This window comes from Lepus europaeus, chromosome 9 (genome assembly GCF_033115175.1).
Source record: "Lepus europaeus isolate LE1 chromosome 9, mLepTim1.pri, whole genome shotgun sequence".
NCBI classification, from domain to species: Eukaryota; Metazoa; Chordata; class Mammalia; order Lagomorpha; family Leporidae; genus Lepus; species Lepus europaeus.
In genome coordinates this window covers 35,997,659-36,016,432 of record NC_084835.1, presented here as the reverse complement: position 1 = coordinate 36,016,432, position 18,774 = coordinate 35,997,659, and the positions used below count along the sequence as shown (strand labels likewise).

The following is an 18,774-nucleotide window of genomic DNA, read 5'->3' as shown; positions in this document are numbered from 1 at the left end:
ACCTACAGCTTGGCAAACACTGCTTTCAAGAGCCTGAAGGCTGCCTTTGGCTCTTTTCTCTAAAATGAGATAATAAATGGTAGGCGCAAAAAAACAAGCCTGCCACGTTAACCTCCCTGAGAACATAGGCACCGCTAGCCAGACCGGGAATGGGGCATAAACTTTTGAATGTGGACCTGTATTCAGGACTACACTCATTTACTCTCCTGACAAAGCCTAGAGACGAGCTGCCATCCTTGGGTTCTGGGTTTGGAAGGTCATACCTTCTGTGTGTACTTCATCAGGGCTAAGTTAATTCGGTCACTTACCCAGAGAGGTTTTACCTTTTAGTTCTTTAGTCTGTGATTATCCTTACAGATTGTTTTTTAATTCTATTGTGTGCATCAGACCCCAATAGCTATGGACTGCGGCTGGGGCTGTATTTCCATATAATGCAACAGACCACAACAGCTTGGGAGCAGCTGTGTGCACTGTTTAAAGCAGTCATTCAATATGGTCAATCACACTCTTTGTTATCTGAAATCCTTGGTCTGTCCACTGCTTGTATTTCACTTTTCCAATTAAGTGAATGACAGAAAACAAAGAAATGTCATAAATAATGTTCAATCTGATTTCATGAGAACCCGTGGGGTTTGCCTTAAGGCCCTCTGATTCTGTCTTGTGGATAATAATGTCATCTGTAATTCCTTGCAGTGCTGCTTGGCTCATTTAGATGCTGATAATATCATCTGATCCTGGAGAGGTTTTTCTCCATCAGAACTGGCATTTCAAAGTTAATGTGATTTTAATAGGTGTTAACACCCCTTAAAGTGACACTGGCCAGTGGTATGTGCCTAGTAAAGTTACTTATTCAGCACACTGAGGAGGAGTTTAGGACTTAAGCTTGTTTGTAGTTTAAACCTGGAATTCTAATAATGAATATTCTCAATATTAACCAGCAAACAACCACAGGAGAGGGCCTGTGGAGACCAGGAGGTTTAAAACAGAGTGTAGATCAAAAAGTGAACCGAGACACCAGCATCTGATACACCTGGAATTCTTAGCAGAGCAGATGGGCTGTGTGGAGTCCTTGCTGTGATTGGCCTACATAACACCTCAAGATTGGTCCCCCCCACCACCACCCAGTCCTGGGGCTCAGTTTGCTAAGATACAATAATTGAAAGAAAAAGAAAAAAAAAAAAAAAAAACACGTCTAGAAATCTTCCCGTTTACTCGCTTTCACAAAGCAAGCGGGGATGGAATGTTTTCCATCCAGTGGGCCAATGACAGACTAAGTACGCACACCATTTTTACTGTCTGTGTCGAGGCAGCCTACGCTGTGTGTGAAGGTGGCTGTTCTGCAGAGGATGAACTGGCTGGGGTCATGACTGCAGCCCCAGTCCTTAGACACGGTTAGATACAACAGCCGGCACGGAGAGAGAGGTGTTAGCCACCCCGCATGTTCCTGCTTCTTCCCAGGCCACAGATGGCTGCCACACTGACCACCTTCCAGTGTTGGGATGACTGTGTTGTTATCTTACCGTATACATTCCAGATTCCTCAGCCAGGCATTCAAGGTTCCCCGCTCCCCATCTTCCGCCAGCTCCCTTTCCAATCTCAGACAGTATTTAACTCCAAGCCCTTTGAAAATACCATATGGTTTCCCGCTCTTTGCTTTATTGTCATTTGCCTTGCTAAGAATGCCTGTTCTTCTGGTTTGTCTTTCTTGACCTAAAATGGGTGCCTTTCCCCTTCAGAAAAACAACCCATCTTTGGAGAGTACAACACAGCACCTATCATTCTGCACTTGGTCTAGAATGCAGAATTATTCTGCATGACAATTTGTGAAATTTGGCTACTTCTTTTTCTCCATCTTCATCAAAACCTCAACTTAAATGACTAGGACTTTCTTCCTAAGGATTTCATTTTTCTTTATGGTATTTAAGATGCAAAGTCACATTATCACAGAGGCTCCGGATAACACAGAGCTCGGGCTCCTTTCCTGCCCTCTTGCACACAGCAGCATTTAAGGCATCTTGAAGCTCAATGTAGAGACCCCCATATTTTATGTCATTTGCAACCTGGCAAGTCTCCATCACATAAAGTGCTCGTGGCCAGTGATCCCTCAAGAGCATGGGCTCAGGTGGACAAAGCTTTGTTCTCTTGATTTCAGATGAACAACCAGCCCAGATTTTGCTCAGCTGGTTAACTGTTATGGGACCATCCCCCAAAGGAGCCTGTCAAGTGGCTATGGACCTCTGGTCTCATCTCTGCACTCAGCCTTTCAACATCAGATTCTCCGGCCCACTGGCTGTTAATTCTCTTGACCCACGTTGCTCTGGAGATCACACCTTTTCAAAGATCACGTTCCCACTGCATCTCTGCCGGCCTTCTGCATTGTGACTGTGGAGGCTGGGGGAGAGGCTGTTACTCTCTTAACATTATGCTGGGAAGCCACTCCCTGGGAAAGACCGGGAGGCTGAAGTGAGCTCAGGGAGTCAAGGGAACAGAGATCCGCACATTATCCTGAGACAAGGACTGATGTTATTTCCAGTGACTGCAAAAATCTGCTAGAGATATGATGTTGCCAGCTTTTCACAGTCACCACTATTTATCTGTCAAGGACAGAAAGCTGGCTTTCAGCTTCACCCCTAGAGAAAGGCTCCCAATACCCAGTAAACTGATTTTATCATGCTACCCAAGTTGCTAAGTTCTGAAACTCCGCTATTCACCATACATGTCTTCCTTGCAAGATTTTTCAGAATGACAGAGCAAACACAACTTTCACTGAAATGCCCAATCTGAATTCACAGCCGTCTTTGTGCCCTGCACATCTTCTGGACTTTCTACCAGCATTAGAGCAAGCACTCGTTTCATTTTTCTTTTCCACTTTAGCTGTGTACACTCTGGTCTCCTCCTTACCGACTGTGCTCTGAGGGCTAGGGCTGTTGCCTAATTCATTCTGGTGCCTTCTATCATGGGTAGAAAATGGCACACAGTAACTGTTGGATGAGCTGCTTTATGGCCAAACATCAACAGCTGAGCGTATTTCGGTGGAATCTTAAGAAGGGTCCTTTGACCTGCTGTAGACCTCCCTTCAGACAGTGGGTAAGATTTCTCTAAGTCATATTCTCAGGTATCAGACAGGGCTTGAGACCCCCCAGAGATCATCCCGTGGACACCTACTACTACTCCTGATTGCCGTTCCCAACCTCCTTCCCCTTTTTTCCTCCCTGTTTTGCCAGGGCACAGCTGCAGGGGAAGATTTAGACAATCTCTGGGCCTCTCGTGTATTCCTCCTTCTGACGTCAGCTCATTACAGGACACTAATGAGAGAGTCTGGATATCATCACGTTAACCCAATCAGTTGGAATCAGATGGCACTGGGCTTGCAGCCCCGTGCTGCCATTCCCAAACCTGGCCATTGAATGCCTCACTCTGCTCACCTGTAAATGGGGACCCTGATCTCATGCGGCTGTCCTGAGGACGGAGAGAAATACTGCACGCACAGTGTTAAGGAAATGCTGGCCATCACAATTCACATAAATGCATCTGGAAATCGAGGATTGAGATTACTCCTCTCTTAACCACAGTGAAGGGTTTTAAAATTGCACAAAATCTTTTTTTCTATCCCTCCTTATATAGCTTGTTACTATCTGTTTATAAAACAGTCGTACTAGTTTCTTATGTAGCTTGTTACCAGTTTTGCCTTTTAGCAGTTACCAAAAAGGAGTAGTGCAACTGTTTAAAAATACTTCAAATTTTTGCTAAATTAGAAAGTGACAGTACATTGGTGAGCGTTTGGACTATGTAATTCTCTTTCTGTTGCTGCTGCTTTACTGTTCTTTTTAGAAGAAAGACTATTCTTCCTAATCTGTAGAGCTCTGATTTGTAAAGCTTGCAAACCAGGAAAGACTGCGAGATGACGACAGGAGAATGATGGTCCCTTCCTGCGCACCCTCCCATTCTACTTCCCAAACCACTAGCTCTGAGTACTTCCCCTACATAGTTCAATGCAGGGAACTGAAGATTTTAGCCACAGTATTTTTTTAAACTATACACACAGGGTCCAGATGCTCAGGATTTGTTAACAGGCGTGATTTTGATGCAGCAAAGCCCATTTTAAGTCAGATCAAGTTTACAGAGGTGTAGCTGATTATTTTGAATAATTAAATGGTGTCAAAACCAGCTGTGATGAATAGCACTGGGGTCTCAAATCATAAATAATTGAGAAACCCGAGTTGCATTTGATCATCCTGATCAAATTCTGTTCTCTAGAGGATAAATGTTTGTCCTGCATCCCATCAACATTGTTAAATGCCTCAATATTCTTGCTCAGCCATCCAGCCAACAGTCAACTCAACTAAATCACTTTGATGCTACGTACATTTGCTGTCCTCATGAATACAAAATGCTGGACTTAAACCTTGTTCTCTGCTGTTGGACAGACACCTTTTGGGGTAAGCATCTAACAACAGCATTCGATAGTCAGGGTTTTGTTCCTCAAAACACAGGACTCGGCAGAGTCAAGGAGTTCTTTCTCTCCATCACCTTTGTTTTCTGTTTGCTTAAAAAAAAACAAGCAAAAACTAACAACTCAAAGAAATACTTAATTTAAAAATGGGCTGCCAACCTAACTGCCTTTATGCTAGCCTTTGGGGATCCCACGTTTGCACAGAGGCAGGGCCTTCCGGTCCATTTGCATTTCTCATTGTTCACTCCAGGTAAGCTGCAGGGCTCCTAGGTGATCCTGATAAACTCACCGTCCATGCACTCCTGTGAGCCCCATAACCCACGCAGCGGAAAGCAGTGGGTCGATTAGCATCATCACCATCATCATCGTCGTCCTTTCCATTTTGAAGCCGCAATGAGGCAGAGAAAGGAGTCGACTTAGCCACAAAGCTAGAAGACAGCTGAGCTGCCATGCAAACTTGGCCTCGTCGGCACCGCTCTTGTTGCCAGAGATGTGCCTCCGTGACGCGCCTCAGTGAAGAAAAGGGCAGTCTGTTTAATAGCTCCTCATTGACACCCTGTCACTGCTGAACTGGCACGGAACCCGGAGCTGGCAGGGCGGTGCACGCCGCTCTGCACCTTGTTTCCGACAATCCGGAGGCTGGCTTCCCCCACGTCTTCCCTCCAAGGGATTAATAATCATGGCAACGGCAACGATCCACAGTCGCACCATTTCTAATCGTTACCTCGGCACTTGCATACATGTTGATCATTTCTTTCCCAGCAACGTTAGGGTGCGGGTGACAGCAGCACCCTTTTGCAAAAGCAGGGAGGCCGGGGATCAGAGATGAGGTGGTTGGCCCACGGATTCCGAAGCTCTCAACTGCAGCCAGCATCCGTGGATGCCAAACCCGCTGCTTCCAGGACACCATGTGTGTCACAGAAATTACGCGAAATCAGGGATCTTTGCGTTATGAATGCCGTTCCCGGAAAGAATTAAGAGGAAGAAAGAACCTGAAAACCAGTCCCCACCAGTTTTGCCTCTGAGTGCATGCTCAGACCAAGGGCATCCAACTACCCGCCACCTAACTTAAACTGAGAAAATGACACCTGGAAAAATTTTAAGTGAATAGAACAAAAATCTCCACTTTTCAGATGTACTTTTTGTTAGGCTTAGAAGAGATTCAGTTTTATACAAATCTCTGGAAGCTGTGAGTTAGGTGTCTGGAAATCAATTTCCAGGTTTGAAACATACCTCAAAATCCTCGGAGAATCCATGCTGGTTGTTAGAATAGAGCTCACCAATGTGTTTCACAAACTGCTTGACGGGAATGGCTTCCATGTCATCTGGGGGAATGCAATGATATCGCAAGTCACAAAGAAGGCTTCCATGCAACACAGGACGCCGACAAAGCAAATCACACTTCTTTAAGACAAATGTGTGCTTCTGTGCAAAGAGCCATAGATCTGGGCCATCTGAAATGGATGTCCCCAAGACCACAATGAGGATTCACTTCACAGCAGGGTGTGATGAGCTCTTCAAAGGCCTACATGCCAGGTGAGTGGTTTTCACAGAAGGCACACGGAGGGAGGGGCTGGTGTCGTGGCACAGATGACACCGCACCACGTGACGCCGGCATCCCTCATCAGAGCACCGGTGCAGTTCCCCGCTACGGCACCTGGAAAAGCAGTGGACGACGGCCCAAGCACTTGAACTGTTGCTGCCCATGTGAGAGAGGAGATCCAGATAGAGTTCCAGGCTCCTGGCTTTGGCCTGGCACAGACCGGGCTGTTGCAGTCATTCGGGAGAGTGAACCAGTAGAAAAGCATGGAACTCTCTGTCTCTCTCTTCCCTCTCTGTGTCACTCTGCCTTGCAAATAAGTAAAATAATTCATTTGTACCAAAAGGTAGACAATTCATTTTTTATGCTGAAGCCCGCTTACACAATTAAACTAGCACATCATACTCTTTCTTGGAAGGGTAAATTAACCAAGGATATCTATTTGCTAAGAAATTTTATCACAAGCTGGGTTTCTGTTTTTGTTTTTAATTGCTGTTTTCAAGGGATCCAGCTTAGACTCGCAACAAGTAAATTCCACCTCCAGTCTTCTTCTAAGAAATCATTTACACAATTACACATAGATACTACTGTACCAGTTAGTCCTGGGTCCAAGACCAACTATCTCTAAGTGTTCAAAATTTTGGTTCAAGACAGCTGTGTGGTCATGATGCCCAATAATCTATTAGACTGAATTAGTGGATTTTTTTTTTCTTGGTGTTGACAGACTATGTATACATTCAGGGAGACTCTACAGTCCAACCTCTCATCGTGTTGTCACTTCAAAAGGGCATTTCCAGTTCAACAGCCTGGAAAGGTGCTGTAAGTGTATTTGCGCAGGTACAGTCTGATACCTGAGTTCTGCTCTACAACAGCTACACCCAACTAACTGGAGCTCCCCAACCTCCTTCCTCCTTCCTCCCTCGACCCTCCCCCGCAAATATTTCCTCTTAAAAATACTCTGCTGAATTTGAGATAAACAACAGACATGACATTTACTTTATTCAGAGTGAAAGATCTTTGGCAAACGCACAAACATCTAAACTGCCACAGATGCTTTTCTTAGCAAAGGGTATGAAGATCTGTATGTGTAAATGAGGTCCTACTTTGGCAAGAATTTTATAGATCCAGGCCTGACAATCTGATTTCTCTTCATCTGGTGACAGTTAACATTGACTATGTCATTCCTTCTCTACTTTCTCTCGAGAGAGCAAAGCTCTAGGGTGGCTTTTTGCATCTATTGACATTTTCAAACTTGAATCATTCTTAAGCGGAAAATAGCATCTCTTATACTTAAGGAAGGTGATTTATATGTTCCTAATCCAAACTGCTTAGCATAGAAATGTTACTTATCAAATAGGTGGTGCTCTGTGAGCACCGGTTCTTTTCTGTGTGAACAATTCAAGTTCTAATCATTTTAATAGGCAACCTTAAGAAAAAAATTGCCAAGTTATTTACAAATATTTCAGGATTGAAGATGTTCATGAATATGCAATCATGTTGTATGCCCAAGAAATCTATAGCTCCCATGATGTAACTAGCATTAACAAAGTAAGCAGGGCCAAAATGCTTCCCCAGAATATTTAACAGAATGCACGATTCAAGATAAATTTTTCCAAAATTTACTGATCGATTCACTTAAAATTTTCAGAAGTAAGCAGATCCTAAAATAATGCTCAAGTGGCAGTGAAATGATCTCGGGGTATGTTGAACAAAGACTTTAAATTGTGTGTATATATATATATATATATATATATACACACACACACACACACACACACACAAGTTGAGAGTCTGTTTAAGATGAGCCCACATAAACTCATCTTCGAAGAGGAGGCACAAAGAGTCACATGAGACGTAACCCCAACAACAGCTTAGCATATAGAAAGCAGCAGTTCTTTCCTAGTTGTGTACAAATGAGAGATACAAAACACTGTTTTCAAAGGCAGCGGGACATTGTTAATAGTAGAATGGGGGTGAGCACAAAATTCCCCCCACAACGACAGCTTAGAATTTTCACTTCCCCTTAAACTTATGGTGTCCTTATGAAGAACGGGGGCTATAGTTCAAAGTCAGAAAACATATCAGCCCTAGCACTGCTGTACTCTGTGGATTAAAGATGTTCAAGTTCTCATGATTCCAAGGTGAAAATCATGGCACTTTAAAGGCCACAGTCCACCTCAAATCATTACAATAAATGCTTTCAAGGCTCACAACTTATTATATTTTTTTCCTGCTCAACGGAAACACCCAAGCTCACATCACACAGGCTCAGCACACAGACTGCCTGCTACCCACATGGCTGGATGATGCAGAAACCTCACAGATCTCAGCATGATACTCAGGGAAATGTATGACTCACTAGTCTCTCCAATTTGCATCTTTATCCCAGGAAGTCTAAGCACACCCTCTGGGTTGCTGGGCACCACTGATAGCATCACAAAACGGCCACGTGCATGCTGCACTGACCAATGCCAGCCACCCAGATAACACGTTATTTCTCTTTCAATGAAGATGGATAGCTGAGAGGTCATCCCTCTTTTCTCCTCTACAGTAAGATGGATTTAAAGCCATAAGTGACTAACTGCAAGTCTTAACTGTCGTGTTTTCCCATCAATTCTCTAAACATGAACAAGATGATTAGAAAAATAATGCAACTAGCAGAAGGCCAGGCAGTGAGAAAAGTATCCTAGATATGACCTGCTCAGTTTGTATCTAAAAAATCCTACATGTTGGAAAAAGACATGCATACATTTCCACCTGAACACAGGAATCTCATTTAAAGATCGCGGAGGAGGTGAGCAGCACTAAGAAGGAACTATGTACTTTCCATGCACATCACATTGATTAACGTGCACTCAAAAGGATAGCTACTATTTTCATACTCCTCTGACCATCGAGCAAGCAAGTTTTCCTAGGTTACCCCAAGGCTGCTATTCATCAGAGAAAGCTGGCTTCAGACCCATGGGAGCTCTGACTCAGAGAATGGGAACCAACTAGATGAAGCAGAGAGTGACCACCTGGGACTCAGGCAGGTGTTAGGGAGATGGTCTCTGCTGGACATGCGCAAGACATGAACGTGACAAAGTGAGGGCAAGAACGGTATGTGACTGCATGGTCAGAGTACCAACTCTTGGGGCAGGTATAGTGCTGCAGTGAGTTAAGTTGCTGTTCAGGATGCCTGCATCTCGTATCACAGTGTCTGTTCAAGCCTCGGCTACTCTGCTTCTGATCCAGCCTTCTGCTACTGTGCCTAGGAAGGCAGTGGATGACAGCTCAAGTACTTCTGTCCCTGCCACCCATGTGGGAGGGAGGCCCAGATTAAGGTCACGGCTCATGACTCTGGCTTAGCCCAGTTCAGGCCTCTTTGTTTCTTTTTTTTTTTTCAGTTTTTTATTAATATAGATATTAATAAAAGACTAATTAAGATCAGGCTTAATGCACCACTAACCAAGAGAGTCAACAAATAGAAAGCATTGTCCATTCCACAGGAGTATAGACAAGGGCTAAAAACAATGATCAGATCATAAAATGCCCATTTTATTCTTATACTTTTTATCTATTCAGCAATAGATGCATATCTTGGTTGATTCCCTATCTTAGCTACTGTGAATTGAGCTGCAAGAAGCCCAGGCTTCTGTGCATTAGGGGAATGAACCAGCAGATGGAAGATCTCTCCCTCCTGGCCCAATACCCCATCACTATGCCTTGCAAATAAATAAGTATTTTTTTTAAAAAAGACTAAAAATGCTAGAATAGGATAGATTTGATGACTTCAGTGAGAATAAATGTCACTGGTGTGGTGGTGCTGATGGGAGAAGCATGCAGAACAAACTTGTGGGCCAAAATCAAAGTAAGGTGTTTTCACTAACTGCAGGTTTGGAGGCAGACTGTTAGGATGCAATGCAGGGGCTGGTGCTGAGGCGTAGTGGGTAAAGCCGCCGCCTGCAGTGCCGGTATCCCATATCGGCTGCTCCAGCTCTCTGCTATGGCCTGGGAAAGCAGAAGAAGATGGCCCAAGTCCTTGGGCTCCTGCACTCATGTGGGAGACCTAGAGGAAGCTCCTGGCTCTGGATCGGTGCAGCTCCAGCTGCTGCGGCCAATTGGGGAGTAAACCAGCAGATGATAGACCACCCTCTCCCTGCCTCTCCTTCTCACTCTGTGTTTTCAAGTAAACAAATCAATCTTTGGAAAAAAAAAAAAAAAAAAAGATGTGATGCAGTGAGAACAAAGTCCTCATTTACTTAGTCCTTACAGGTTGCCAAGGGATTATGCTAGATGTTTATCATACGCTTATCTTTACACAAACTCAGTGAAATAAACATAATTGTCTTTGTAATTCCAATAAGGCAACTGAGGCAACTTTTGCAAAGTGACATAGTCAATTTAATGGCAGTGATGAGATCTGAACTTAGCTTTACTGAACCCAAAGCCTATGCCATTATGCTCTATGCTATACTGTTTGTCTTCATTCCCAAAGCATCACAGTGTTGATGAAGACAAGGAATTCATCTGAGCACCTATCCTGGTTAATCTGATGATACATATGTTCTAACTTTGTGCCATACCGAAGGTTTAAATTACACATAAATTAGATCACTACTGTTATCCCTAGATCACTCTATTGTAAAATATTTAATATATTTAATAACCAGTACATAAAAATGGGATAATTACTACTAAATATGATTATTTATGCTTAGTTACAAGATTTTAGTTTTTCAAATTTTTTTGAGAGAGTCCACTTCCTGAATGGCTGCAACACTTTAAGGTTTTTTGGGGGAAATGATGTGCTTTGTCTTCAAGCTTAAACTTTAGTTGCCTAGAAAACTCGTAATAGTAGTATGGTCAATTTGAAGATGCCAAGAGACAATATAGTAACTACCTTCCTGCCAAGAAGCTTAGGTGCTGGGGTTGACTGGCTTAAGCTCTGCTTAAGGTAAGATTCCTTCTTGTTTAATCTGAAAGTTTCATATATATATATATATATATATATATATATATATGTGTGTGTGTGTGTGTGTGTGTGTATCAATGTGTATATATATATGTGTGTGTGTGTGTGTGTATATATATATATTTTTTTTTTCTCCAGTTAACTTACCCACTCTGCAAGCTATCGCTATGACGTTCATGTAGCTCTTAGCTGATTTTGAAACCTTAGCTCAAATTCCAACCGACTGATGGAGGGCAGAGAGAACATGTCAAGGCCTAACACAGTCTCTGCCTCCAATCAGTGCTATTCTGTCCTTACTCAGCCACCTTCCTTCTATCCCCAACCCCAGTCCTCACAACTGGGCTGTTTCCAGGTACTGTTAACCTCCAGTGAGCAGACCTCAGCCTCCCTCCTGTCTGTCCTCTCAGGCCCCCACGAGCCATCTGCAGACTTCATTTTGTGCCTGGTGACATCTCTGTTAACTTAGAAAAGTAAAGCAAACAGCAAATAGAAGAACATTATAGAGACTGCAGTTCCCGAGTTGGGACTCGGCAAATACTTTGGCCCAAGTCAGACTGTTAGCATAAACGAAGCATTGTGGAGATGGGAACATCTTATTTCCTAACATAAGAAGGAACCTCTTTTCATTTGTGACAAAGTGAAGTCAACAAAGAAAAGGCTTCCTAATAGTCAAAAGGCCAATGAATCTCCTTTGGAGATAATCTCTGTATAAATAAAATATGCCAACAAGGTTGGTTTAATCCCAAGGGGTTTAAGCTGCATGTTTAAAATCTCTTCATGTGCTGGCACCCTGCTGAAGCCAGTGACCTTCAAATTATTAAGATGTATTTTAACTGCTCTAAAGGAAAGAATCATTTCTTGATTTCGAAGCTACTGGTTAGCAGCAACATTTTGCTTTATAATGCTCTTATTAGAACGTTAGATTTCCCAGTTTCCAGAGGAAAAGCAGTTGTAAGGATATTTTCATATTGTGGGAACTCCTTGCCATGTGTTCTATCAACAGCATAATTTCATGAGCTAAGCTCTGACTTTTAAAAGTTTCTCTATAATGAATGTCTGAAATATTAAGTAATATAATGCAGTGAATTTATTTTATAGATGGACTATGTAGGTAATGGTTCATTTGAAAATGTAATGAAAATATTCAAGTGTTTTATATATATATATATATATATATTTTTTTTTTTTGACAGGCAGAGTGGATAGTGAGAGAGAGAGACAGAGAGAAAGGTCTTCCTTTTTCCGTTGGTTCACCCTCCAATGGCGGCCGTGGCCAGTGCGCTGTGGCCGGTGCACCACGCTGATCCAAAGGCAGGAGCCAGGTGCTTCTCCTGGTCTCCCATGCGGGTGCAGGGCCCAAGCACTTGGGCCATCCTCCACTGCACTCCCTGGCCACAGCAGAGAGCTGGCCTGGAAGAGGGGCAACCGGGACAGAATCCAGCACCCCGACTGGGACTAGAACCCGGTGTGCCAGTGCCGCAAAGTGGAGGATTAGCATATTGAGCCATGGCGCTGGCCTCAAGTTATATTTTTTTAAAGATTTATTTTGAAAATCTAAGTCAAGTTTGTTATTTCAGAAGAAAACCCAAGGCACGCTTCTGAGGCTGCTGCATTCCTTTCCACAGGGATTTTGTTTTTAGGCCCCTTCCATACACATAGGCTAATTTCTATCTTCCTAGCTAATGTTCCCCCCTCAAGAGACATCACCCATAATCTCACGGGGTAGAATGCAGGTCTGACTTCTGCATGCAGAATGCACTCTGAGCTTTCAGATATCTGCTGAGATGCTTGCCTGGCCTGTCAGGTGTCCTGTCTTCATTAAACTTTGTCACCATGCTTTACTTGAATCTGAATGACCGGCCACTCCTCTCTCTGATCTGTCTGCAGAGGTGCCCCTTCATCCTGATGGATGACATATTCTATTAAACCTTGCTACCTTATTTACCACTTGAAAAAAAATATCCAGAAGTCCCTACATTGTTACTATTATTATTATCACTATATTGTCCAATTATGCTTCCTCCTCACACATCCATTCCCTAAAAATGGGAAACCAGTAATCATGGAACATATGATTTGTGAAAAACCATTAGTGAAAAACAGTAAGAATCAAAGCCCCTTTCATTTTCCTGTCAGGGTCACAGTTTCACTTATGCCCGGCCAGGACGTCCTCACCTTTCCTATTTATCAGCTAGGGAGCCAGCACTGCGATTCACAACCTTCATGCTAGATACATACTCTTGCATTTTGAGCTCCTTTCACATGTGGCTAAGGGCCCCTATCCACTGTTTTCAGTCTCCCAAATTTCTATGGGTGCGGGGGGGAGGCCGTGGTGAGGGGAGAGTATGTCCTTTTTTTTTTTTTTTTTTTTTTTAACTCCAGGCCAGCAGCATAGACATCCCATATGGGTTCCAGTTCAAGTCCCAGCTCCACTTTCTTTTTCATTTATTTTATTTGAAAGGCAGAGTTACAGAGAGGCTGAGGCAGAGAGAGAGGGAGAGACAGAGAGAGAGAGAGAGACACAGAGAGACAGAGAGGTCTTCCATCTGCTGGTTTACTCCCTAGATGACCCCTATGGCCAGAGCTCCATAAATCCGTAGTCAGGAACCAGGAGCTTCTTCGGGGTCTCCCACATGGCTGCAGGTGCAGGGGCTCAAGGACTTGGGCCATCTTCTTCTGCTTTCCAGGCCATAACAGAGCTGGATCGGAAGTGGAGCAGCTGGGACTCGAACTGGCACCCATATGGCATGCTGGCACTGTAGGCAGTGACTTTACATGCTTCACCACAGCGCCAGCCCCCAAGTGTGTCCATTCTTAAGATTGCCTTTGCTTTGTTAAACCAAGGACACACATTCAAGAGTCGAAATTCCTAAATTTCTATTAGGATTAGTAAACATAGTAACTTGAAATCCTTCAACTAGTCCTAGAAACTGCTCTCCAAGGAATGGATATCAAAATGTCGACAAAGCTTTCCTTCCTCTTTTGCCTTTTCTATAATCCTTGTGAGTCAACTGATCCCCTGTATGTTCTGGGATTTATAGACCAGAGTTGTTCTTTTATGAATTTTAACTACAGAGAAATCATCTGAAAGGTGATTTTTGTATTCTTCTCTGTGCCCTATTCAACCTGTCTGTAAACGGCTAAGTCATTCAATTCACACAGACCTGTTTTTGCAAAAGGATTCGAGTATTGTTGAGTAATAAGTTTGTTTCTCAGGAAGGAAGAAAACAAAATAACTAGCAAGAACAAGATGTTAAATGGAGAAGCAAATAGTCAGTGCTGGTGAAAGGAAGATAATGATCAAGAACTCAAAAAACACAACAAAATCCTAAAGCGAATAGTACATACACATGAACATGCCCCGATTTAATGAAATAATACCCAATTGAGGAATCTGAAGTCTTTGCATATCAAAACAGTGACAGCAGCATGCCAAGAGGTGACAGAGCCATTTCTAGACATCTGTGCTTTCAAGGCATACAGAGAACTCCAGTGTTTGCACCATGTAGCTATGTAGCCTTGGGCAACTTAGATAATGTCTGCGCCTCGATTTCTTCATCTGTACAATGGGCATATCAACTGCATCTTTTTCTAAAAGATGGTAGTAAAAATAAACAGAGCAGTTGGTAAATGCTCAATACTAGATATATATAGATATAAATAAATATATATATATATATATTTTAAAAAGGTTAACTGTAAACTAGCATCTATGAACAGAGTATATTGGGTATTCTATAATGATGACCCTGGGGCTCTATTTTTTCAACAGTTTTGCACCTTAATTTTTAATCTTGGGGCTGGTGCTGTGACGCAGCAGGTTAAAGCCCTGGCCTGAAGTACCGGCATCCCATATGGGTGCCAGTTTTAGTCCTGGCTGCTCCTCTTCCCAACCAGCTCTCTGCTATGGCCTGGGAAAGCAGCAGAAGATGGCCCAAGTCCTTGGGCCCCTACACCCACGTGGAAGACCCAGAAGAAGCTCCTGGCTCCAGATTGGTGCATCTCCGGCTATTGCGGCTATCCGGGGAGTGAACCAGCAGATGGAAGACCTCTCTCTCTCTCTCTCTCTCTCTCTCTCTCTCTCTCTCTGTTTCTACCACTCTCTGTAACTCTGTCTTTCAAATATCTAAACTAAATCTTACAAAAAATTTTAATCTCACTCTTTGCACACATTTTCAACACATACATTGGTTCACTTTCCTAGAAGCTTTCCAGAAATGTATTAAAACATTTTTTTAACTTATTTGAAGGCAGAGAGAGAGAGAAACAAAGCCAGAGAGGGTGTGCTCTCATCTGGTGACTCACTTCCCAAATGCCTGTCACAGCCAAGCCAGGGCTAGAGCCAGAAACTGGGAATGAATGCAATCCAGTCTTCCCTGCGGGCGGCAGGAATGCGAGCCACAGCCACTGCCTCCCAGAGTTTACATTAGTGGGAAGAGATCATCGGGAGCTGGAGTCAGGAACTGAACTCAGGCAATGATGTGGAATGCAAGTGTTTTAAGCACCTGCTCCCAGAAATACCTTTTCCAAAATAACAATAATAAAAAAATAATAAACCCCAATTGCTGAAAATGAAAAGCTTAAGTGATTTATATAGTCAGTTCATAAATGTGAGGCCCAGTACTGCTGTTATTAGGATTTGAGCAAGGATTAAAATATAATTGAGATTGAATGGGCTAAGTAAGTACCCTGTAGGAACTCTATAAATCTCTTACTTTATTTAGGACTAAGAACAATTAGATAATTCTGGAGGTAAATGATTTACAATAATCCTATGGGGGTCTCCTTTAAAGGAAAGTTGTAGTGAAAGCTTTAATAGAGTTCATTTAACTCTATCAGATAACAAACTTGATTTATTAAAAATTATGTTCCTCATACTGCATTTTATCATGTAAGACATGGTTGTACTGCTGCAACAAGAAACTGTAAGAACAAACAGAATAATGCAGTGTCACAAGTGCTTCAAAAAGGAAAATACTTGACGGCTTTAACTGTTAAAAAGGTCTCTAAGGTTTCATTTAATAAGAAACCGTGATCAAACTGAAAGGCTTTAAAGAAAAGCCATTGAGGGTGACTGTTTCCTAGGGCAGAATGAAGTAAGTTCATTTTTCTATGTGTGCTCCTAGCAGGACTATGGTATGTATGGAAACCTAAGGAAAAAGCAAGGTTCGCCTCAACATGGTTTCACTCGATAAGCCCTGTACCAGCACACTGCCTTACTAAATCTAGAGTAATTCATTTTTCCCAACACATTGCAACCCGACAAGAGTGCACCTCCTGCAGCCAATGAGGCACAAATGAAAACCATGGACTTTGCTGAAGAAATGTTTCCTCCATACACTTACAATCCCAGTGAGTATGAATCAAGAGAGACCCACATTTCAAATGGGGGAAAACACACATTTAAAAATTGTCTTTGTATTCTGAGTCTTTCACTTGATGCTCATAAAATAGAGAACATTCAAAAGCAATTCCTGCACCTACTCAAAGATGCGGCAAAGCAGGCACAATGGATGGCATTTTCAGACAAGTGACCTGAGGGTTCTCAAGATCACACAAAGGGCGGTGCAGGGCGGGTCCCAGCCGGGGGTTGTAGTTCTGTGTTAGGGACAATTTTGACATAAGATGCATGAAAATGCTCTCTCTCCATGACTACTTGGATTAAACAATACCATGACTTGGGAGAAGTTTTCAACAACTTACACTTCTACCCTAATTTATGGATTCCACAGGGCTCTGACACAAAGCATCTCATTTGACCTTGACTGCTGTCTCAAGTGGCAAGGACGGCAGGCATCCCGTGAGAACCCTCATTTCTGATCCTTAATCCAGTGATCAAAGAAAATAAAAATTGGAAAAAGGCACAAGAAGTGTGCCTATCCCATCACTTAACTGCTTAAAAGTGGATTTTAGTTGCACTGCCACCCAACGAGGAGCTGGTCAGAGCAATCAGGTCAGAGGAGAGAGTGGCTTCCAGCCGTTCTGCAGGAGGCAACACATATTCTAGGAGATGTGAGAGGAAAACGAACACTGCACAAATCCAGGAGATGCAATGACACTACTTAGCCTGTGTGGATACAGACTGCTCATTCCTGTATGCTGTTTGTCCTCTCAGGGCCAGAGTGCACTTTCCTTGACCAAAGATCAAAGGCTAAGGTAACACCTCTATGGGAGTCATTTCAGCAGCCACAAAATGATCCAACAGGAACTTAAACACAGACTTTTCTGTTGGCCTCCTTGTTTCTGTGTGACAAGGTTTAACAAGAGAAGCTGACCAGAATGAATAGTAGGACACTGGAAAACCTCAGCAATATCTAATGACTTAATATCAATAAACATAAAAAGGGACAGATAAGGTCCCATCCATAACCACACCTAGTGACAATCAGCAAACAGAAGCATCCTTCCTGGTACCAAGGCAATGACTGCTCCTCTGAGCTTCACAGCTACAGCCTTGTAGGAACTTTTAAGGATGTCTTGCTAACACTCATTTACTCCATTCACTGATTCAGCAATTAGTGAACAAGTACCTCCTATGGCAGGTCTTTTCTAGCGCCGAGGATATAGGCACCGCCCTTACAAAGCTCTCATTTTAGCAAGGGAGAGACAGCACACAAATAAGTAAAATGTATAGTGTATGAGTTGGTAAAAAGTGCTCTAGAGAATGATGCAGGTCAGCGGGATGGGGGAGCGACGGATATGGGTGGGGGCACTGTAATACAAGGCTACAAGGAGCGCGTGTGTTTATAAAATAATGTTAGGGAGACAGAAGTGTAAGGTATGTGAAGATGTACATTAAGAAGCACAGAAAGTTACATCTATCGAAAGGAAAGAAATGCCAGATAAAACTGGTGGGCGAGATCTTTACACATGCCATGTCCTGTTACAAGTCACCCACTACTTAACTTCTCAATGAGTATGTCATTTGCTGGAATTCACTACAGTTTATTCCACCATTCTCAGCCAGTAACACTAACCTGGAGTTCTGCCTTCTCTCCAAAGGATGAATAACACACACCAGACCAATAATGTGTCTCCAGGCTTCCACATACAGTCCCCATGAACCAAGACTTCCCACATTAAGATACTTTCAGAGTGCGTCATCTCAGAGGAGAAAACTCCCCTTTCAAAAAATTATCACAAACTGCGATTTAAACACTTAAGAACAAATTGCCAATCCAAGTGAAATTTAATCCAGGTAGATGATACATATTGTGTTTGTGTGTTCTTCCTTTCTACTGCTACCTCCCTTCCCTAGATGCACCTAGTTTGGCTCACGGTTATCCCTCTTAAAGAGCATTTTACTACCTTGAAGATATTGAAGGAGCAAGATTTTCCCACGTTACCCTTAGTGAGTGGTCTTTCAGATTGGGCAGGCTCTAAAAGGCTGCAACAATATGTTGTCGTGGCTCTCACACTGAACTGAGAACAAAAGAGCAAACAACCAGCCCGCGGGAAGAGCGAGCAGTGTGTGACTTACCTGGAATGGGAATGATAGGTATGCTCTCATTGGGGACCACGCGAGGCGAGCTGCTATCTTCCACATAGAAATGAGCAGTCTGGAAACATTTTCTGTGTAGACAAGAGAAAACCATGTCAACAGAGAGACCAGAGAAAGACACTTGTCTGAGTTCCTCATTTTTCAATTCTTCTTTCATAGATTTTTTCCCCAGCTTTAAACATCACACAGCACTGAAGGCAAACTCACAAAAAAGTAACAGTGGGTCAGGACAACGTTCAGCTAACTGAAGGAACCCAAAGTAGCTGCGTACCCATGTTTTAGTCTAACCACATCCAACCTGGAAAGTGCACAGGGAAAGGCTTACT

The 18,774-nt window shown here is 43.0% G+C and overlaps 1 protein-coding gene across 3 annotated transcripts in view; it reads right to left on the bottom strand.

Moving 5' to 3' along the window:
- PTPRG (protein tyrosine phosphatase receptor type G) overlaps nucleotides 1–18,774 on the bottom strand; it is a 777,325-nt gene that overhangs the window by 35,069 nt on the left and 723,482 nt on the right. For all 3 annotated transcript variants that reach the window (XM_062201187.1, XM_062201189.1, XM_062201188.1), the window contains 2 exons: nucleotides 18,428–18,519; nucleotides 5,687–5,778 (listed from right to left, as the gene is read on the bottom strand). In XM_062201187.1, the coding sequence (XP_062057171.1) occupies nucleotides 5,687–5,778; nucleotides 18,428–18,519 (184 nt within the window). The remainder of the gene's footprint in view (nucleotides 1–5,686; nucleotides 5,779–18,427; nucleotides 18,520–18,774) is intronic.